Source organism: Ooceraea biroi, chromosome 10, assembly GCF_003672135.1.
Source record: "Ooceraea biroi isolate clonal line C1 chromosome 10, Obir_v5.4, whole genome shotgun sequence".
Classification (NCBI taxonomy): domain Eukaryota; kingdom Metazoa; phylum Arthropoda; class Insecta; order Hymenoptera; family Formicidae; genus Ooceraea; species Ooceraea biroi.
The window spans coordinates 852,479-876,088 of NC_039515.1; the positions used below are offsets into that span (position 1 = coordinate 852,479).

General features: G+C 40.3%; 3 protein-coding genes across 3 annotated transcripts; all 3 read left to right on the forward strand.

The window, feature by feature from the left end:
* Window positions 1-17,812: 17,812 nt before the first annotated feature.
* On the forward strand, window positions 17,813-18,719 carry LOC113561421. Its single transcript, XM_026973294.1, has one exon. It carries the CDS (start codon window positions 17,813-17,815, stop codon window positions 18,530-18,532), a length of 720 nt encoding a protein of 239 aa, XP_026829095.1. The 3' UTR covers window positions 18,533-18,719.
* Window positions 18,720-18,741: 22 nt separating this feature from the next.
* Window positions 18,742-20,717, forward strand: LOC105279646. Its single transcript, XM_026973112.1, has one exon. It carries the CDS (start codon window positions 18,801-18,803, stop codon window positions 19,065-19,067), a length of 267 nt encoding a protein of 88 aa, XP_026828913.1. The 5' UTR covers window positions 18,742-18,800; the 3' UTR covers window positions 19,068-20,717.
* A 1,252-nt stretch (window positions 20,718-21,969) lies between these two features.
* On the forward strand, window positions 21,970-22,386 carry LOC113562803. Its single transcript, XM_026973295.1, has one exon. The coding sequence runs from the start codon at window positions 21,970-21,972 to the stop codon at window positions 22,384-22,386; it is 417 nt and encodes a 138-aa protein (XP_026829096.1).
* The last annotated feature ends 1,224 nt before the right edge of the window (window positions 22,387-23,610 follow it).

Below are 23,610 nucleotides of genomic sequence, written 5' to 3' on the forward strand. Positions count from 1 at the left end.
TATCTCTAATAATAGAAATTTATCAATTGTTACGTCCAGAAGACTCCACGGTTCCTCGCTTCCATAGAAAAAAAATATTAAACTTAGAAATAGGGAAAAGTAACAAATAGGAATTAATCCCCATCAACGGAAAGAACGACCGGACAAGCGCAGGGGCCAAGTGGACAGGAGTTACGCGAACCATAAGGCTCACGGTTTTTCCAACCCCAGCTGCGCTCGGCCGGAACACTCGATAGGCAATAAACGACCGGAGTTAATAGGTAGAATCACTTAGCGAAGATCGCTCCAGACCTGGAAAAACGGAGCGGTACTTAGGAAACATGACCCGCTGACGGCAATAAAGTAATCCACCGAATTTAAATACCGAGAAGTTCTTCCATGCATGGGCAGATGCGAACTAAACATACGATGCAAATAGACTAAAAGGAAACGCGAACATGGATTGCAATATGGTCAACGAAGGGATCTTCAACAAGTGCCGCACTTTGACATTTGAAGACGATATCATAAATCCATCAGATACCACGGTAATACAGAAGCCACGAACATTTCGTTAGAAACAAACCTTTTTTTTATTTCCTTTCTTTCTGGGAAAAGAATAACCCCCACCTACACTCTTTTAGCCCTATATAAAGGGAACAATTTGGTCAGAGGTCCTTCAATCTTTGGTCAGCCTGCAATCCGCATATCGTTACTGTTAAAATAATAGAGTCAGTGTTAGACTCCACTCGAAGAATCTCTGGCTTGGTTGGCTCCCTCAACTAACCTATTGAAGATCAACTCCATCCGAAGAGCAGTACAAAGAAAAGTAAGCCTAAGTTGCATATTAATTTCATTTTACTCCCCTCCAACCGTTTTGTGGTTTCTTTTCGTAATTTCGATCAAAGTCTATTCTGTTCTTATTTCCGTTTTAAGTGGCCAATATTAATCGCGGACGGAGTAGTTCGCCGACAGAATCATTAGCAGAATTTGTGACGTTCGGCCAAGGGGCACCCTACCTCGAACCGGCAACAACCGAAAAAATAGCACAATTTAGCGATAGTAACGAACGTTATTCACCCCTCTCCGTGGACATTCCGACATCTTCATCCAGCACTATCGGGAATCCACCCTCCTTCCCCAGTGTTTCCCCTTTTTCCCTTTCTGAGTTATCTCCCCGGTGGTACTCGCCCATTCCCACCGAAGAGTTTAAACAACTTATTAATTCTACCATCCCTACCCCCGCTCCAGAAATCAGTCGGGAATCATTCCTTCCCCCTCTACCTCCGGTCCATGCAAACCCCGAGTTTGCTGGCCTTCCTTCCCTTCGATTTCAACACTCAGGGAATTTTCTCAGAGAACCTTTCACCTGGTTCTCGAACATTTCCTTGATCTTTTCCTCACCTTTTCTCATCCCCTTCCGCCTCGCACCGTTATCTGCGGTCCTGGACTGATAGATATACCTGCACTCAGGGAAGTGGTCAGCTACGCTGCCCCTAACACCTACGTCCCGTTTATCAGACACAACCGCGTTCACCCTGTCCTGATCCCCGCATCCTATATTCCAGAGTTTTTATCAGAGTTCAATGTTGAAATTTAAAGTATATAGAAGATAGTATTAATATTCCCAGTTGTGGTTAAACATGCATATAAATAATTAAGTTAAAACACACCGATTTCTCTTCTGTAATTATTATTTTATAAGTTTATTATGTTCGAATTATATAATATCGGATTATGCATCATTTTTCATAATACTCGGAACTATAATGGTATCGTTTAGTTGAATATGTTTCCATTTTCTCATTTTAATCAAAATTGTAGTTCTTTTTATGTTTGAGAAACCCCCTTTAGCCCCCCCAAATCGTTTGATGTCGTCACCCTTGACGCGATGACCGCTCACGGCGGGTGAGACACCGCACCATCAGACGGGCTACTTCGCAGATTATTCAGGGTCTTCGTTATGCCGACCATGAGCTGACAACGAATGTGATCTCTCGTAGCGTAATTTAGCATAGGGTTAGTTGGTAGTGTCTCATACGGTGCATCTCACGGTTCTAAGTGTTCTACTCGGCACGTTAGATCGCTCAGCTCATTCTTCCGCGTGTTAATTGTATTAATATAATCTGTTAGCCCGCGCGAAGCTCACCCGGCACATGCGTGCCACGTGTACCGCGAGGCCGGTGCCTCTCATCGCAATCCACGGAGACGTAGTCGTATTAATACAATCTTCTCGCCCGTGTGATCTGCAAGTGTATATAGTGTACAAAAGGTTCGGCTCAAATACATGTGTATATAGTGTACAAAAGCGTCGGCTCAAATACATTGTTGTTGTTACTCAAAACTCAGTGCGTGAGTCATTTTATACCGCCCGTTGCATCTCCACATTCCAGTGCGCGCTAACACCTTACGCGAAAACTCAAACATTTTATTTAAAGTGAAATTGCAATCGTAAGAGTTGCAATTATGATCAAATCTGTAATCCATATTCAAATTATAATCATTTGCATTATGAGAATTATCTATTTTTGATTTATGTACTTAATGTCTATTTGACAAAATATATTATTGTTATTTAGTAATAGCTAACCAAATTTCATTTAGTTAATTACCCTCGCTTCACCCTTTTCCTTGACAGATCGTACAGGTCCTATCCTTGGTAATAGAGATTCATTTCCCTTACCTAAAAAGGACCATCGAGATGACCGTTTCGACTATTAGGGTAAATCGACCTGGTCGTTGACCCAAAAATCGAAGCGTATCGATCGGCTCGAACACACGAGATACTGCGGCTGTGTGCCTACGTACCTCGAGAGGCGTCTGGTTACACCCCTTCCTCGAGCTCACGGAGTTCTGGACGTAACATAATCATTGAGATTGAGACATTGTTAAATGAACTTGCATCGCAAATTAAGAAGGCAATGGATATTTCCATTCCAAGATTTAAATCACAAAACCCTACGGATAAATATTATAATAATAAAATCTATAAGTTAAAAAAATATAAGAATTTTGTTCGTAAGTATTATAATCATTTACGCAGAACACAGCGTAGTTACAGCGATGAATTTTATTTTGTTAAGTTTTTATTGGACAAGGCATCAAAGGCACTAAAGCTTGAGGTAACAAGATCAGTATTAAATGATTATTGGACAAACAGAATAAGTGATATATTTCATGGAAACTCTAAGCGCATGTTTCCAGAAACAATAAGATATTCCAGAGCAAAAAACAATATGACGTCCCTCCTTTAAAGATTCCAAATGACAAGAATGATTTATTCATTAAAGCTGATATAGACATTGTTGAAGTAAAATGTTTGCTTTCGTGCTTTTCAGATACTCGTATACTCAGTTCATTCTAAGGTTTTAGACCTAATTCCGTTTAGTTGTTATATCACGTTTGTGTTCAGATGTCGCGCCTGATGATAAGAAAAATTTGATAGTACGTGCGACATCTCTATTATAGTTTCATGCTCGTGGCGTGCGTTACCGGTTAACCGATCTCTTTGTTCAGTTCTACTCGCAGGGCAGTACAGTACGGCTGCTCTGTTCGTTAGTCGCCGCCGGTTAATTTTTGCCAAGACAAAGGCTACCGTTTATTTCTCGTCTGTCGAATAAAGTATTCATTCGTAATCAACGTGTATTCAATTAAAATACCCAACAGGTTATGGACCCAGAGCGCGCGGTATATTAAGTTGAACGAGTGAGTTATCGCGAGTGTAAGTGCGAAGGACGGCACGTGGCAGTACTCGTGAGCGAACGACGAGAAAAAAGATGGCGGAAGAGATTTCTGTGAAGAACATCGGCAAGGTAAACGGGAAGAATTTCCAGTGTTGGAAGTTCCAGGTGACCTCTGCGTTGCAGGCCTATGGCATCCATGACGTTGTGATTGGAAGGAAGGCGAAACCGGCTGATTTGGCGACCGCTGAAGGAAACAATTGGATAAGAGAAGACGCGAAAGCTAAATTCGTGCTGTCTTCGTCCATTGACGTAGAGGTATTGAATTGTTTAGTCACTTGTCAAATCTCGAATGAAATGTGGATTAAACTCAGCGCAATTCATGAACAGAAGTCAGCAAATAATAAGCTGATTTTGACGCAAAGGTTCCACGAGTATAGGATGAACCCGAGCGATTCGGTGGTGAAACACGTGGCGAGAGTACAAAACATGGCCGCTCAGCTAGCAGATTTAGGAGAACCGGTGTCGGATGTCACTGTAATGGCGAAGATTTTGGCGAGTCTTCCTGCAAAGTATAATCCTTTGAAAACAGCGTGGGACAGTGTTGCAGCCCCGGAACAAACGATTGTAAATTTACAAGAAAGGTTGCTAAAAGAAGAAAGCCGTTTAGCATACGATGATGAGACGGCGAACGCACTTGCCGCGTTGAGCGTACAAAGGAAGCAGAAGGGGAAGAACCCGGCACAAGAAGGACAAAAGAGTCAACGAAGAGACAAGAGCGATGTCGAGTGTTATCATTGCCACAGGAAAGGACATTTCGCTCGCGAATGTAGAAGAAAACAAGAAAACAAGAAGTCGAGGAAAGCGAACACAAGTGAGAAGGTCACTCAATCCGATTATAATTGCGCATTTGTTTCTACAATGAGTGCTCATCGTGACAAAGGCGAGTTGTCAACACTCGAAGAAGCGTTACTCGAACGTGATTCCAGTGAAGTGTGGCTGTTAGATAGCGGTGCTTCGAGACACATAACTTTCAGACGCGAATGGCTCGAAAATTATGAACCTGTCACAGGAGAAGAAATTCGACTTGGAGACTGTGGGAACGTGGTTGGTTTATCCGCTCGGAGAAGAAAATGAGGCAGCGAATATAATAATTTATTCTTTATTATTATATTCGTAGTAGATAATTTATACAGTTGTCGTGACGCCTTCGCGTCGTGGTGAGGAGTGTTGTAACAGCGAGTTGCGCCGTATCTTCGACGAAAGCGGAGCTGGAGTTGTCAGGAGCGTTGGCTGTTGCTGACTGCTGTTGCTCGTCGTCGTGATGTCTCCTTTTATAGGAGGCAGTGCCGGTGGCGGCGCTGATGTCGTGGAAGTTTTAGTGGCCGCCTAAGTGGCTGGAGGCAATGGTGTACCCCCTGGTGGACGGATGTTACTCCAGGCGTCTTTCCTTGTATGATAGGTGGGACTTCGTCAGGGTGACGAGAATAGGGCCCCACTTATCTCGTGGTGGCGAAGGAGATTCGTTGCTTGATACGTCGACCCACGAGATGTTGGTCTGGGTCGCGATGTTTTCCTTATCGGCGGGTGTCGGCTGATTCCCAGGCGGCGGCATTGTCGAGCTTCTCTTCGGTCGAGGACTAGTGAGGTGGCGTGTTCGAATGTTCCAGGTATCTAGGGTATCCCTGGGTGGACGCGTTCGTCTAGGTGGAGACAGCTGAATCTCACGCAGGGTCCACGGCAAGATGTCCTCGCAAACCCTCGGTTTCGGCTCGTCCTCAGAGAAGCTGCCGGATGTCCCGGCTACCGGAGAGGCTGGTGGTGAAGTTGGCTCCGGTGTCGATGGTGCCCTGGTTACTGGCACCGGGGACTCCCCGGTTGCTAGCGGTGGAGGTGTTTCGGCTGAGCACGTCGGAGATGTCTCGACTACTGGTATTAGTGGTGCCGGAACCTGCTGTAGCCAAAGTGGTAATCGGACTGCTGGTATCTGAGCAGCTGAGACGGCTCGGATGATAGGTTTTCGGCGCCGAGGTGCTGCTGCTACCGCTATCTCCGGTGGAGTCGTAGATACTGCCGCTATGCTCCGTCCTGGTTGTGGTTGGTCGGCGAGAGTTGGAACTGCTATCACCGGGATCCTTGGCCTGCGGTGGACTATCGGCTGTAAGGGTCTGGTAGGCTTTCGCTCCGTACTCTAGTTTATGCAGCGCTTCGACTCGTATGCTCGTAAGCGAGTCGAAGAAGATACTCGAGGTCCTGCCGCGCGGTCTTAAATACCGCGCCGGCCGACTCTTGCTCGCAAGTAAGCGAGCTGGCGCTGCGACGCCTAGCGGTGCTCGCGGAACTACGCCGCGTGAGCGGCCTCGCGCTGCGTGTTGGTTAGCACGTGTGTAGCGGCGGCTGCCGTTCTGCAGGCGCCCAGCCGCTACAGAGACAACGGTGTCTGTGAGGTGCGCGGAACAGGAGCAGTGAGGATACAAAAGCTAGTAAATGGCGAATGGTATCCGTCAACGATCGAGAACGTGTTGCATGTTTTCCACATCAAGAAAAATTTATTCTCGGTAGGAGTGTGCACTTCCAGAGGCTTCGAGGTGGCATTCGGAAGACACAGTGTGACCATTTCGAGAAGAGGAACAGTCGTCGCGCAAGGTACGAAGCAAGAAAACGGTGTGTTCCAGTTGTTTTTCAAGGTGGCTGAGAAAATCAGCTGTGCCAGCGAAGTGAACCTTTCTACAGCGAGCTTGAGGACCTGGTATGAGAGGCTAGGACATGTAAACTGTCGCGCCGTGCGTGATATGGTGAAGAAAGGCGTGGTGAAAGGTATAAAGCTAAGAGACGCTAAAGATTTCTTTTGTGAAGCCTGCCAGATGGGAAAATTGCATCGAGCTTCTTTTGGATCAACCGAAGTGAGAGACAGACTACCAGGCGAGTTTATTCATTCTGATGTTTGCGGTCCCATGTCTATAGAGTCAATCGGAGGAGCAAAATATTTCCTCACGTTTATAGACGACGCATCAGGTTTTCGACAAGTGTATTTTCTGAAACACAAGTCAGATACGGTGGAGTACTTGAAGAAGTATGCGCTCTTGGTCGAGAATCAGTTTGGAAGAAGTATGAAGGTGTTGCGTACCGACAATGGGACAGAATACTGTAATCGTGACGTGAAGGATCTCCTGAGAAACAAAGGTATACGACATGAGACCACTGCACCAGAAACCCCGGAGCAGAACAGTAAAGCTGAACGGGAGAATCGCACCATCGTTGAGAGTGCTCGGTCGATGTTAGAGGCGAAGAAACTGTCGAAGTCACTTTGGGCTGAAGCAGTGAACACTGCGGTTTACGTGTTGAACAGGACCTCGTCGACAGGTAACGTGCAAACACCATACGAAGCTTGGTATGGCAGAAAGCCGAGTGTAGTACATCTACGAGTTTTTGGATCGGACATTTATACCTACGTAGATAAACAATTCAGAGGCAAGTTCGATTCCAAGGCAGAGAAAGGGATTCTAGTAGGCTATGAAGGTGACTCGCCTAATTACTGTGTCTACTATCCTCAGAAGAAGAAGGTGTCTGTTTTGAGGAACGTCACATGCCACGAGGAACGTGTCTCTGCAGAACTCGAGAGTATTTCCGACGTAGAAAAAGAACTGAAGTTTTCAACGGACCTTGAAGGTGCTCGTGGTTTAGTAGAACACGGAGAAGAATACCATGATGCGCTGGATCTGAAACTCTTACAGAAGGACAAGGTGCAGATGTTCGAGTAGAACGACCTGAGAGAGAGAAACAGAAGAAACTCAAAACTCAATATCCAAATTTAAGGAGCAGAGAATCGATCAAACCACCCTCCAGATACGAAGTAAATGTGACGGAATATGTTCCGAAAAATTTCCAAGAAGCAGTAAGCGGATCAGATGGCGACAAGTGGTTGCAAGTCATCGCAGAAGAGCTGGAAGCACATCAAAAGAACGATACTTGGGTTTTAGTGCCACGAAAGGAAACCAACCGACCCATCGATTCCAAGTGGGTGTTCAAAATTTTGTATGACACCTCTGGAAAGGTTCGTCGATACAAAGCGCGGTTGTGTGCAAGAGGATTCCGGCAGCAGAAAGGAGTCGACTACATAGAAACTTTTTCACCTGTGATCCGGTATGAGTCTCTACGAGTGTTCCTGGCAATGGTGACTCAACGAGATCTGGACTTCGTGCAATTCGATGTGAAGACTGCGTTCCTCCACGGTGACCTCAATTAGGAGGTCTTCATGGAGATACCGGAGGGCCTAAGTGTCAACGATAAAAAAGGTGAAGTAGTGTGTTTATTGCGAAAATCGTACGGTTTGAAACAAGCACCTTAGTGCTGGAATGAAAAATTTGCACGTTTTCTCGAACAATTCGGTTTTCAACAATGTAGTTCCGATCAATGTTTTTTTCTAGCGAAAGTCAATGATTGTTTAGTATATCTAGCATTGTTTATAGATGATGGATTAAGAGCTTCTAAAAGTAAAGTCGCGTTAGAGACAGTATTAAATGAATTAAGCAGTGAATTCGAAATTACACTCGGAAACGGCGAAAGTTTTGTCGAACTGCAAATAGTAAGAGACAAAGTTAACAAAACGTTGTTTATTCATCAAGAAGCATACGCGTTTCAAGTTTTGGAAAGATTTAAAATGAGCGAGGCTAAGTCTGTAAGCGTCCCGGCAGATGTTCATTCCTGTCTGAGACCAGTTGAAGAAGTAGATGAACATTTTGTGGTTCCTTATCGAGAAGCAGTAGGCTCTCATGTTTCTGGCGGTAATGACACGTCCAGACCTGGCCTACGCTGTTAATAATGTTAGCAAATATCTTGCGAATCATAATGTAAGCCATTGGCAAGCGATAAAACGTATTTTTCAGTATTTGCGAGGTACGACTCGTTACGGTATAATGTATAGAGCAAGTGGAAGCGAAGGTGATTTAATAGGTTTCGCGGACGCAGATTATGCGGGAGATTTGGAGACCAGAAGGTCTACGACCGGATTTGTTTTTTGTTTTGCGAATGGTGCAGTTTCGTGGTGCTCTAAAAGACAACCTCTAGTTACTCTGAGCATAACGGAGGCCGAATACGTTGCTGCAGCTCTGGCAACTCAGGAGTGCGTTTGGTTAAGAAGATTGTTAACAGATCTCGATTACAAGTGTAGTGAACCAACAACGTTGTACGTAGACAATTAAAGTGCGATTAAACTTGTGCAAAACCCGGAATATCACCAGCGCACTAAGCATATAGATATTAAGTACCATTTCATTAGAGAAAAGAATAAGGAAGTAATTGTTATAGTGTAGTATATGTTACGTCCAAATCACGTACCTCTCGCGTAAGAACGCGAGTCGAGCCGACAAAGTTATCTAGAAAAAGGTCAACGGCCGAAGCCACTCTTACACTTGTTCCGAATAAAAGTCTGCTCGTTGGCCCTTTTTATGTAAGGGAATCGAATTCCTATTACATGGGATAGGACCTCGTGCGATTAATTGAGGGAAGAAAGGAGTAAATAAATTAAACTTGAATTAACATAAAAAATTAAAAAATGATTTTATTCAAACAGTCGAATGATGATTTGATAAACGCAAATTAAACTCTTAACTCTCGGAATTTATACATAATTAAAACGAAAGGTTATACAAATATAACTATAAAAATTGATACTTAGATTAATTATCAGTTGACTGGGACTCTTCGGCGTCCGCAGTGTACGTTAATGGTGGTGAAAGGGTTGATGGTACATCAGAAGAAAAAGGTGGAAGATGTGAAGAGTGGAAATGTGTAATTAAAAGGGAAAACAAAGGAAGAGGCACAAATAAAAACAATGTCAACCAGTCGCAAAACGAAGGAAACCAATAATATAAATTTAAAAAAAACTTACTGCTGAATTTACTGCTGAGTTCGACACCAAGAAATGAATTAGCAGTGCTCGGAAGCTGCTCTAATTCGGGTTGCGACAGGAGTGGTGGTACGCTGAATCGCACTGACTCGAATTGTTTAAGAAATGAATTAGCAGTGCTCGGAAGCTGCTCCAATTCTGGTTGCAACAGGAGTGGTAGTAAGCTGAATCGCACTGACTCGAATTGTTTAACTCTGAAGGAGAAGCTGATGTATAATCAACAAAATTTCGACTATGCGACTAGTACGTCCGGACTATTAGACTGAAAAATAACGAATGCCCTAGGGCGGTTTCTCTGCCCTTTTTATAAGATAGGAAAAATTGTGTAGGAGGGGATTCTTCTAGAACATTCGATGAGGGAAAACGCCCAAAGTTAGGTAACGGGACGACACGTATAGCTGAAATCGAAGGGCCACCTTTGGACCTTGATAAGTGACCGAGAGCGTGATCATGGTCATGGTGACGAAATGCACGTGTTCACGACCAAGGTGACCCAACAGTTGTGGTGATAAGGTAGATGATGCGCTAACGTTTAGGGTTGCTGCAAGAAATGTTTGTTTAATGATCACGCGACGAGCATATGTACTGCGTGCCTTACGGTTCCCGTAAGGTTCCCGCTTGATATCATGTGTTGGAAAAAATAAAATTCAATTAAAATTGTGCAACAACCGTGAGTGTCTTGGCTCAATAATGCGTGAGTGATAAGTAACACGCGGTAATTACTAAACGAATGTAACTCTATTATCTATTTCTTAGGAAAGCAAGGGACCGTGGAGTCTGGACATAACATATACATACCGAGTGAAAATCAACGAGCTGATTTATTTACTAAAGCGTTGCCGAACTGTAGTTTTAAGGCATTATGTGAAAGATTGAGTGTGAGAGAGGTTTTCGAAGGCACTCAAGCGGTGGAAGTGTTGAAGTAAAATGTTTGCTTTCGTGCTTCTCAGATACTCGTACACTCAGTTCATTTTAAGGTTTTAGACCTAATTCCGTTTAGTTGTTGTATCACGTTTGTGTTCAGATGTCGCGCCTGATGATAAGAAAAATTTGATAGTACGTGCGACATCTCGGCACGATTACGATTTCTGAGGCCCCTCGATTTAACCGTTGATTCTTCATCTATCGGCCATTACAAAGCGAATTTGAAGAGTGACAAAGTTGATTTTCCGCTTAGTTTCGAGTAAACACGTTATTAAAATAGTAATTATCGCAAAAGTTTTTACTGTATATCTGCGAAAATATTGATTTGAGGAAAAAAGTTGTAAGCAAAAAATGAAACCACTAAAAAACCCTATAAAAAAGGTTATATGCATTTTTTTTATAAACCTATTATTTTGCCTGTTATGTAAAAAATAAAAATTTTTAATACATTTAAGTGCGTAAAACACGAATTTGAAAGTTAAAATCGTCGCTCTCAACTAGAAAAAGTTACAAAGTGTTAAAAAGTGATAATTTCGGGGTAAGAAAATCTGTCATACCGACAGTCTACTAGTCTACAGGCGTAGCAGACACTGACCGCACATGCGCGGTTTTCAGCCCGCTTCGCGGGAGGGCGGGGGGGGGGGGGGAGGGGCTTCGCCCCTCTCCCCCGCCGGAGTTAGTGTAACAGATTTTACCATACAGATTTTGATCACCTGGTACATACACGGCACGGATCCCGGTAAGGAGCTCTTCTTCATATTTACCAAAATTTATTTCAATGGAAAAATACCAGCCCTTTATAAGTTAAAATGGTAAAACTGCTGTTTAGGGGACCCACCTCCAATAACCTTGACCTTGACATATGTTATAGAGAACACCTTCCTGAGTGACCTACACAACATATGTCAAGGTCAAGGTCATTGGAGGTGGGTCCCCTAAACAGCAGTTTTACCGTTAAAATTACTATTTTCTAACACAACAGCCAAAATAAAGCGTTTATGTAAAAGATGCATATAACTTTTTTTGTAGAGTTTTTCAGTGGTTTTATTTTTTGCCTAAAACTTTTTTTCCTCAAATCAATATTTTCGGAGATATACAGTAAAAACTTTTGCGATCTTTACTATTTAAATAACGTTTTTACTCGGAAACTAAGGGGAAAATCGACTTTTGTCACTCTTCAAATTCGCTTTGTAATAGCCGATAGATGAAGAATCAACGGTCAAATTGAGGGGCCTCAGAAATCGTAATCTCCCCGACATCTCTATTATAGTTTTATGCTCGTGGTGTGCGTTACCGGTTAACCGATCTCTTTGTTCAGTTCTATTTGCAGGGCAGTACAGTACGGCTGCTCTGTTCGTTAGTCGCCGCCGGTTAATTTTTGCCAAGACAGAGGCTACCGTTTATTTCTCGTCTGTCGAATAAAGTATTCATTCGTAATCAACGTGTATTCAATTAAAATACCCAACAGATATAACTAAACTTCCAAAGGATTCTGCAGGTAACGTAGTAATGTCAGACGAATTTCAGAAATTAAATATGTGGTATTGGTATTTTTTTTAAGTTTAATTGCGCGTTGTTATGCGAACTAAAGGACACCGCGTGTGATTGTCGGCACCGCTGCGGTGCGGTATCAGTTTCATTGTGAGCGGCAACAGCGATTGATGGTAGCGGTGACGCGTGCGGCGTCGCATTAATATATTCGGAAGAACATAAAAAGCGTTTGATACAGAGCCGACCAACATATAAAAGGAGCAATCGCGAGCGAAGCCAGGGTTGCCAGGTTTGGCGCAATTGTGCCAAAGTGACTCTTTGACATGCTAAGTTGGCGCAAGAATTTCTCTTTTGGCGCTTTGGCGCAAATTCGGCGCATTCAGAAAAACAATTTGGCGTAAAATGGCGTTTTTGGAAATTTGTTTAGGGTTGGTACTTATAAAGTAAAAATTCGCTTTTTTGCTTCTTCGCGCTCTACTCGTGCGCCTCGCAGTGGCAACACACGACAATCACGACATTAGCTTCCCTTCTGCAGCCAGCGCGATTGCGCGACACGTGACGCGCGATATCCAATGAGTGTACAGCTGTTCTATAAAAACTGTACGCTAATTGACTATCGCTCATCGCGCGTCGCGCAATCGCGTTGGTTTGCAGAAAGTCTAAGGGTGCCGTCACATGGCACGTATTTTCTGCGTAACGTGTAACCGCGTAACCAATCACATTGTTTCATTTGGATATCAGCTTCTGCAGGCAAAGATTTGATTGGTTACGCGGTTACGCGTACGCAGAAAATACGTGCCATGTGAATTCAGCCTAAGGATGCCTCCCCACACAGCGTAATTTGCGTAAGCGTAACCTGTGCTGACCAATCACATCGTTCCGTTTGAATATCAGCTTCCGTCTAGTTATTTTACGTCTTTTGCGCTATTGCCGAATACGCCGAATTCAATATCTAGTGGAAGATACGCTGATGCATGTGTGTTAGTGCATATCGTTTTTGGCCAGTTTGGACGGATCAATCCTCTGTGATCCACCGGATTGGGCGGCATTACAGTGTAACTGTAAAATTCGTGTAAATTCGTGTAATAAGAAGTATTGTTTGAGAAAGTTGTTCTTGGATGGTGCAGAGCTGCAAAAATAAAAAGCAAGAAAATCAAATCAGAGTAAGTTAACAAGTAGGTTAGTTTCACATAAAATTATATTGATGCTATATTGTATTAACAGACACGTGCACGCTAATCAGTACATTAATTAACCGCAAACTGGGTGTACTCCACGTTCGAGGAACTAGTTTCCGTACGGTAAATGCGGATTCTTTATACAGAGTGTGAAATCATTTCCGGCGCAGCCAGTTAGCATGGGAAAACAATTCCGGCGACTTTCCGTCAAATCTCCAATGAGAGATGACATAGCTGATGTGGCGTTTTAGATTAAAGAATCGTTTCCTACTCTCTCCAGTCTCTGGGTTGAAGAAATGGCAACGCAAAGAAGGCGAATGTAAGGTACGGACGTATGTTCTTGCGCGAGTCGAGTGCACCACCACGATTGTATATTTATATTGTACATTTACACTGAAATAAAGTTATTGGTGTAAACACATCAAATTAGAAGTATATGTGATAATATAAAAGTATTAAACTATACATATACATACATATGTCTTTAATAACTTAACGGCAGTAAATTTCTGTATTGTTGCAGGATATTAATACCTACAAAACTAGTGTCGGAGACGATATTGATGCCTGGTTAAAAATATTACATTTATACCACATCCAAGACTGTATAATCATTCTAGTAGAAACATATGATGTGAAAAAGGCCAATAAGCTATTACCTAGAACTACTGTTTTGGACAAAATACGAAGTGATTTTGCTGCCAAGATTGCTGATAGGTAAAAATGTTTAGACTTGTTTGATAATCAATATAATTATCATATTTCTCATGTAGACAAAACAATAATAGAAATTGCATAACATCTATAGAAATATAGTATTTTTGTATTTGAAAATTGTGTCTTAGGTGCCTTATTCTTCTTCTTCTTCTTATTATTATTATTATTATTATTATTATTAGATGCTTTGCTGTAATTAATCCGATTAAGTCTGAATCGCGTTCTGCTGAATCATGGAGAGGCTTGATTACGCGCATTCGTCATTTAATGTTGATTGCATATGATAGAACTCTTTCGCGCTTTGAAGATATTATACGCGAGCAGAGAGAAAGACGAAACAATCCTAACTGGAATTTTTGCCATTATTTTCTCTTGCAGGTAGTTTCCTTTTGCAATATTTATTCCAAACTGTTATATTTATTCCAAACTGTTGTCGAATTATCTAATATTGATTAGTCTTTCTGAACGTATTCCTTCTATTGTAAAATTATATTTGTGTTTCTGGAAGAATTAGTATTTGAACTAAATCATCATCTAAGATTTCTTTTGGTCGAGTGTAAGGCGTCCTTGTTAGATCTTAGAAGTTACTTGAATAATAATAATGATAATTTAGAATAATGGTCTGTACATTTATTAGTAAAGTATAATGAGATATATTTATTCATCAATAAAGAAAAAATCTAACAAAATACGAGATGCAGATATTTGTTTCCAACATTTTTATTACTACCTTCAACTAATAAATTATTAATTTTTTATAACGTTGGCATTAGTAATAATATAATATAATACGAATATAATACGAATATCTTTTAGAATAGTCTACTGATATCACTTTTTATGTATCCTGAAGAAAGCACAAGACATATTACATACATTCCGCTTCACGCACACTCGTAGACACAGTACCGAATCCCCACGACGCGTACTTTTCGAGATGCGTAAAGTACAAAACCAATCACAAATTCATGTAGCATTTCTGTTCAGAGTATATAACAGAAACTCTAAACAGCGATTGGTTGTGTTACGTTACGCATTGCGCACAATTCGGAAAAGTACGCCCCACTGGTATGGCGAATTTCAGAATAGCGTAACTTTTATGCTAACGTTTAGTAAGTTACTAGAATACGCAGGTTACGCTTACACAAGTTACGCTGTGTGGGGAGGCACCCTAAAACGTAAATAACGTAATACGTACTTAACCTTTAACATCTATTTTACTTGGGTGGCGTTAAATAACCTATACCTACGGGTATGGTTGACAACGCGTGTCAAGAGACACAAAGGAAAAAAAAATTTACTTGGACGCATTCAGCGGACGTTCACAGCTCACAGTTCACAGCACAGAGCATAGGCGGCATCAAGCAGTCACTCACAATCAGTCAGGCACTAATTCACTATATACTAATATAATACAATGAATTGTAAAGATAAAATCAGTCGGGTAAATATTTATTAAACATACATGTTCCTTAATTTTATTTGTTTGAGAAAAACTAATTAAAAAACTAATTATATTTATTACAACCAATTTCAATTCCAAAAAAACAGCGATTGGAATCGTCAACATTGTCCAAGCAACCGAAAGCACAAACTGCACCGACAACTGACGAAATTGATTTAGCATTAGCTCGATTTTTTTGGTGCAACATTTCATTTAATATTATTGATTCACAATATTTTAAAAACTTTGTGAAACTTCTGTTTCCAACATACAAACTTCCAACAAGGAAAAAACTTTCTACAACGTTGCTCGACAAGGTTTACCAGAATCTACTGGCTGAAAGAATCTCATCTTTTGAGTCCGACGGAGTTCTTTCTATTAATTGTCGGATGGAAAAATTCATCAACTAATACAAAAAATGTGGTGTGCATAGTTCACACAATAAACAAGTGCATATTCCTTAAATCTTGGGATACCTCCCAAAAGTCATGAATTGGCCTACCGCCACTCATTTTTTTATTTATTAAATTTATTGAGTACACAACTACACACCATACAATGCGTTGTTAACACAAACTAATTTTTTTAATTTAATTGTCACATGCGACAATTGATATGAAGTTTTAGCAACGGCCTGAAGAGGCGCATACAGCGTTCGGTGTATTTTACAGGTTACAAACCTAAAGACGTAAAAAACCTAGTATTTTACATGTCTAAAACCGTGTAATTTATATCAAGTATTTTACCTGCCCAACCCTGGTCCTGGGCATCTATCACGTAACTTTTCCCCTAGGATGGAAAATGAAAAATGAAAATTTCGCATGAACTTTTACGTTATGATTTGATGCTGAGATGAAGAAATTTTCATTTTTCATTTTCCATCCTAGGGGAAAAGTTACGTGATAGATGCCCTGGGCTCAAGGTAAGTATTTTCTTGTAATATTATCATAGGTTATTATCATAGTTTATTATCATAGGTTTCTAGCAGAGAGAAGCCTGAGAGTGGTCACGCTCGCGTTTTAACTGTAACGCCTCAAACGTAGACATTGAAGTGATTGAAGTGATTCTGTCTTTATTGCTCACTGAATATTGAATAAAGATAGAATGACGCCGCGAGCGTTGGGAGCGTCAAGTGGAACGCATATGTCCACGTTTGAGGCGTTACAGTTAAAACGCGAGCGTGACCGCTCTCAGGCTTCTCTCTGGTTTCTAGTAAAGAATACGACTAGATTGCATTCTTTATTAGATCGCAACTGTGCATACTCAGACTGATATTGATATTGTATTCATTAAAAATGTTTCTAAGTTTTGTAACTTCTTGTCTTTTAGGTTGGTTAGGTGAAAGTACCCAGGAGAATACACTTCATAGTGCTTATTGCAAACTTTGCAAAACATGCTTGAGAGCACATAAAGGTGATCTTATCAGACATACAGAAAGTTTAGCACATAAATCTAATATGAAAAGTCTTTATCCGGCAATAGATCAACGAAAGCTGGCAACCAAACCGCCGTATAGTTAGCAGACAAATATGATAAATTTTATTTTTTTTATTGCAATCGTTTGGGAATCGTTTGGGAAAGTTTAGGAAACCACTTTTAGAGTTTGGGAAATAATAGTTTTTTAATAATTAATGAAAATTAGTTGAGCGTATAGTTATCATTCCAAATAGTGTTCTTTTTCGCTTCTTTCAACGCCAAATCATTTAGGAAATACGCCTGTAATGTTTTTAGAGTTTGGGAAATAATAATTGCATCTCCAAATAAAGTTTCATGTCATCAACCAGACTTCAAGCCAAAACGCTAGGGATTTTTTGATCATAGCCTATATAATGGAAAATGTTTATAATCTTCGATATATCTCATTGTTTTCTCATGTTTTCTATTGCAATCAGTTGAGAATCGTTTGGGCAAGTTAAGGAAGGCACTTTCACAGTTTGGGAAGCAATAATTTTTATAATTAAGGGGATCCTGGAGTAACTAGTGAAACAGTGTTGCCATTTGCACTCATACACATACAAAAATTACAGTTGAAATGCTTTTTATAAAAATTTCGCAATTTGTACACACAAAAATTGCGGCGGCCACCACTCGGGATAAAATAAAGGAATATAATGAAGCTTTTCGAAGTGACTTTAGAGGCGTAATAAAAAAGAAAGGTGTATTCTCCTTTACGGAATACAGAATACATATAAACTTTCTTACTTTAATATTATTAATTTTTTATACTGGGAAAGTATATGCTTGGGTGGAAGAGCACGAGGAGACGGGCTTCGCCCGTCATCTAGTACTCTTCCACATAAAAAAAATAACAAAATTTTCAGATGACCAAAAGTACTGCGTGGAAGTTACAATATAGAACCTTGCTTTGCGTGGAACCATGCTTCACATGAATTGAAAATCTATTTGGAATCGTACTAATTTGCATTGCAAGTACAATTAGTACGATTCGTTTAAACTGGCAACCTCATGCATATAGCATCATTTGTGAAGTATGTATCACTATTTGTGTTTTATATTAATCGCTATCAATAAAGTTACATCCATTGTTTGTTCAACTGTTCAGATTCATTTTGGTGAAGACCAGTGGGAACAGAAGAGGGTCGATGGTTCAAGAAAGTTGCGGTGCTTAGCTATTCCATCATTATTATCTTCAGAAGAAAATTCTTCGCCTACTCCTTACATCGATAATCGTGATGTGCAGGAGGATTGTCGCACGTACAGTGCTCTAGCAATCATCTCCCATCCTGCGACATTCGTTCCCCAATCACGAAGCCCTTTAAAAGATATTTCTAATATAAATGTTAGTACTGCTATTCCTCCAGCAACTTCTGTCACTTCTGTCAATTTAAGCGAGAAAATAGCTACACCGAAAAGACAGACCTCACCAATTATAGATGTTACCGAAGATGAATCTGTGGAAGTTTTGAAGCAGCGATTAAAGGTGAAAGAGAAAGAAGTAGCCGCACTTCAGATAAAACAAATTTCTATGCAGAAATTAACAAATCGAATTTTGCGGAGTTACTGCAATATGAAGAAGCGACATAAAACAATACAAATAAAGCTGAAAAGACTTCAAGAAGCCCATCGAAACCGTAGACTTGCCCTCAGATTGCACGAAGACCAATTTAAGGCTCTGTGTTCAAAGTCTACAAGAGGAAAAAAGTGGAGCACTTCAAGTATTATCGACGAACTAATATACAAGATGAAGTGAGGCACGCAAGGCTACTCGGACTTTGTCAAGAAGTTCCCACTTTTTCCTTCAGTCAGAACACTTCAGGAAGCAGTTGAACATTTAAAGTTTGAGCCAAGCATTCTGACAGAAGTATTTGATGTAATTGAGTGTCAAGTTCCAAATATGGCATCTCATGAGATACACTGCATAATAGCATTAGATGAAATTGGCTATTAAACTCGGTGAGACGTATGATCAAGGCAGTAAAAGATTCATTGGTTTATGTACGTTTCCTGGGCACACCGGCATGGCAAAGAAAGCATTGGTCATTGCATTAGCAGGAATCACTACTCGATGGAAGTATGCTGTGGCATATTATCTCACAAATAAGACTGATTTCGAAGCCAAACTAACAGACTGCAATCCTACAGGAAATGCATTAAAAGATATTATCAGTAAGATTATTGTAAAAGCTGAGAACATTGGTCTGAAAGTTGCAGCTGTAATTTCAGACATGGGGTCTGACAATGTCTTTGTGGAAAGCTTGGAATGTTGGATGCCATCGAAACAGTGAAATAAGATGCAGCATCCCTCATCCAGCACGACCACAAGACAGATTATATATCATACCTGATCCTGTGCATGTATTTAAAAACATCCGTTCCATGTTGGAGAATCAGGAAATTATTTCTTTGCCTCAGTCTATTGTAGAGTCTCAAGGCCTTAGCCATCCTTTTGTGGAAGTAAAACACATAGAAGAATTACTGCATCACGAAAAAAAGTTTGAATTTAAGATTGCCAACAAATTGAAAGAGTCTAGTCTCCGGGTAAAAAATCACTTTTCCGCAATGAAAGTGTCCACAGCAAGGTCCGTCATTTGTCGAAGAACAGTAATTGGCCTCAATGTCTATGCAAAGACAACAGCAAATTCAAAACCTCTCACTACAGCTTTCTTTATTTCTCTTGTACAGCATTGGTTTGATCTTGTCACCAACAGAAGTAGTAAGTTGGCTCTTAGTAAGAAAAATGAGGATGCATATAACAAAGCTATTGAGCATCTGCAATTCACGGCGCACGTATTCCAACATATGAAGATTGGTACAAAAGGTCACTGGAAACCAGTCCAGACAGGACTACTCATGGTAGTTGAATGTCTACTGTTGCTGCAGAATTATTTTTTGAATGAAGTTGGCCTCCCATTTTTGTTACTTGGCCGCTTCACTCAGGATTTTCTGGAAAATCTTTTTTCTCTTTTGCGTTTCAGACAGCCTGTTCCTAATGCTATACATCTGAAACATAATTTGAAAATAATTACCTTGTCACAGTTGTGCAATAATACCAAGAGAAACACCAACTATGAGAGAGATGTTGATAATACTGAAGTTGAAAACATTAAGAACGATTTCCTGCAGTATTCTAAAACTTTAGTAATCGCACGACAACGTGAAGAAAACTTAAATGCATTTTTCGAAACATGTTCCATTCATGTACCACAGGTGACTGGTAATCAGATGCATAGCATTGATACATGGGAATGGCCAATAATATATGACATAGCTGGATCAGTTGTGCATAGTATAAAATGCACAAACATGACCGTCTGTGATAACTGTTTCACAAGTGTACTCTGGAAGGGTGAAGGGCATCATCCTTATTCCTTTATTGTTAAAATGAGAAGTTACAAAGAAAATAGTCTTCTATGTGTATCAGATTCCTGTTTTAAAGCAATTTTGAAGACTGAAATCACCTTCCGAAATTTGGCAGACACACTTATTCAACTAAAAGATATGAACATTGTGCAGTTTCTAACAGCAGAGGTACAATATGTCTGGAAAGGAGCAAATATACCTTTATGCCATAATATCAGAGTACCAAAATCCTGAAGAGGTTTATCACAATGCGATTGCGAATACATGGATTAAACAGAGGAAAAGAATGTGCTGAAATGAACATTGAACGTAGTTATAACAGTAAGACTATAGCCAGGTTTACTACTATTAATTGATTCGAAACATGCAATAAACATAAGTGCAATAAAGGTAGTTTTAGCAATGTGTAATAAAAATAATGTTCCTTATAACTACAGGAATTGGTTGTTTAACTCGTTACAAAACAAAAGTTATTTAAATAAGTATACACAAATACAGATTAATTTTTTTTTATTTCTTATGATGTCCAAATATTAATGCAAGTCATTGTATGATTATAATTTAATAAATATACATGAAAAATATATTATTAGACTATCTACAATAGCACAGCTGTCCTGGAGCAGGCAGTAGCATATATATTTGTGCCTCAAGATGGCGGCGTGGCGGCGGAGTGGGGGTACCATCCGCGCCTCTAATATTTAAGACTCTAATCTAGACTAGAAACTCTAGAAGTAAGAGACTGGACACCTCGTCTAGTTGGATACAAAATGGCGGATTTAGACCGTTTTTGTCAGCTGCACTGGTGACGTGTATAGGTTTGTTCTTTTCAGCTGCACTGCTGAACTGGTGCGATAAGTTAGAGTGAGAAAAAATATACTTGTCTCACTTTAACGTATTGCACTAGTTCAGCAGTGCAGCTGAAAAGAACAGACCTTATGTATTAGTTGAGCAGTGCAGACATCCGCAATTATTAATATTCTTATCGTAAAGGTAAGCATATGCTTAAGAAGTAAATACTAGTTAAATAAAATGAAGATAATGTACTTATAGCGATTATTCCACAATATTTTGTTTTATATCATATTTATGATTATACAGGGTGAGTCATTTTAAGTAACGCATTGATTTTTCTCGAAAACCAAATCTTGTATCGAAAAATGTTTCAGACAAAAGTCGTTTGGTCGAAGGGGGCAAGATGATAGCATTATCAATTTAATTGTAGATGGCGCCAATTTAGAGATTTCATCATGGCGGCCATTTTTTAAAATGGAAGTTGATTTTTCTCTCTAATTGAAAGTTGTAGCTGATAATGAAACGAATACAACGGTTTTTTGTTTTTTGCAATTGGACCATTTTTCAGTGAGTTACAGCGTTCCAAAGTACTTGTATCGAAAAATGTTTCTTACGAAAGTTTTATGACTTCAAGGGGGACATAAGATGCTGCCACTGATTTGACCTTGGGTGCACCTGTCAAGGTTATGTGAAGGTTAACTTTTTTTTAATGGATCTCTTTATTTCTCATTATACAGTCTTGTAGCTTACCCTCGAGAGCTTTTCAAAACGCTATAATAAAGTATTTTGTCGTTAAATATTATCCGAGTTATGAGAACTAAAAGCGTTTCTCGAAAGTAAAATTCCAAAAAGATTGTATATAAGTCGCTAAGCCAAACCGCGAATTAATTCTGTCGTATTGCGGCATACTGAGAGGAAGCTCTGCTACTTTATGGCGTGATAAGTTAGATATACGTTAAAGTTTCTTCTCTGTTCATATTTTCATTTCTTAACTATAATATTATCAGTAACATATTTTTTACGATAGTAGACATGGGTGATTATACTCCTAAAGAAATCGTCGATATGTTAGTAGTTTTCGGAGAATGTTTTGGCAATTACCGTGAAGCTGCGAGACTTTACCGAAATCGGTATCCAAACAGACGACATCCAAATAATACCGTCATTCGGAGGCTTAAGATAAGAGCCGAACAGGGTCAGTTGACTCGTCGTCACGCTAAACGTGATTATGATGTTGATAATGTACGTGTTCTGGCTGTCTTAGCGGCTGTTCACATTGACCCTCATATTAGTACGCGTCAAATAGCTAGACAAACAGGTATACCTCAGAGAACGATTGTGAGAATTTTGAGGAAAAAGAAGCATCATCCATACCATATTACATTAACGCAGGCTCTAACTCCAAATGACATGCGACAACGTGTACTGTTTTGTCAATGGGCTAGATAGATGATTGCGCATGATGCAGATTTCTTTAAATACGTTCTATTCTCTGATGAATCGACATTTAAAAATACCGGAGAATTAAATACACATAATTGTCATTACTGGTCGGATGTCAATCCTTATTGGCATAGGCAAGTTAATAATCAACATCGTTGGAGTGTAGTAGTTTGGTGTGGAATTGTCAACGGTTATCTAATTGGTCCTTATTTTTTTCATCAGAATGTGACCGGACAAAGCTTTCTAGAGTTATTAAGAGACCACTTACCCACTTTACTTGAAGAAGTCGATTTGGAGACAAGGCGAAGAATGTGGATTCAGATGGATGGTGCGCCACCACATTTCGCACGAAACATAAGACATTTTCTGGATCAAAATTTCAACGGTAGGTGGATCGGACGGGGTGGTCCAATTGCATGGCCTCCTCGGTCACCAGATTTGATTTCACCTGATTTTTACTTGTGGGGGTACGTGAAAAATTTGGTGTTCGAACGGGAACCGACGACAAGGGAAGACATGATCGAACGAATTCGAATGACTTGTAGAGCAATAGCAAGGGCTGTCTTACTTCTGTGGCGATTGCATCGCCGCAGACCCAGAAATTAGAAAGACGCGACCCAACGTATCATGATACACATATACACGCACATATACATACGCGTACATACGGGTACAGAGACAACAACTGAAGAAGGTAGACAACACGCGAGACGGAAAGCGAGAAAACAATAATAGGGGAAGCCGTTACAGACAACCGTCGTAATTTATTAAAATCAAGTAAAAGTTGTATTTTGCTATACGGATTGCGCCGATGCATATGCACGTCATATTTAAAACCGCGAGTCAAAGTTTAGAGACAGTTAAGCGTAGCCCGCGGAATGGATAGGAGAGCGAAAGGTTTTCTCTTGGGAAGATTTTGAAGTCTTCGAGAGATTTCCAGGAGGACACAGAAGTCGAGACTGGCGAGCAAACAAGCAGAAGTTCATTCGACCGGTATATCTCAGCGAGAGCGGGCGCGTTCAACGGGTGTATTCGGAATTGAGATTTACAATAAATTTCGGACGGACTCTCAACGCAAAATTAACATTTTCTTCTTTTGTTACACCTGGACACATTATTCTCCTGACACACAAAACACAGATAACCAAACTTCGAACGGTCGAACACTTCGCAAAGAGAATCAGGTTATGCATTCGAGCCAACGGAGATAACTTTGAACAGCTTTTCCGA

Coding starts and splice junctions, on each gene's coding strand:
- LOC113561421 (XM_026973294.1), top strand. CDS start 17,813: ATGTATCACTATTTGTGTTTTATATTAATCGCTATCAATAAAGTTACA.
- LOC105279646 (XM_026973112.1), top strand. CDS start 18,801: ATGGCAAAGAAAGCATTGGTCATTGCATTAGCAGGAATCACTACTCGA.
- LOC113562803 (XM_026973295.1), top strand. CDS start 21,970: ATGGGTGATTATACTCCTAAAGAAATCGTCGATATGTTAGTAGTTTTC.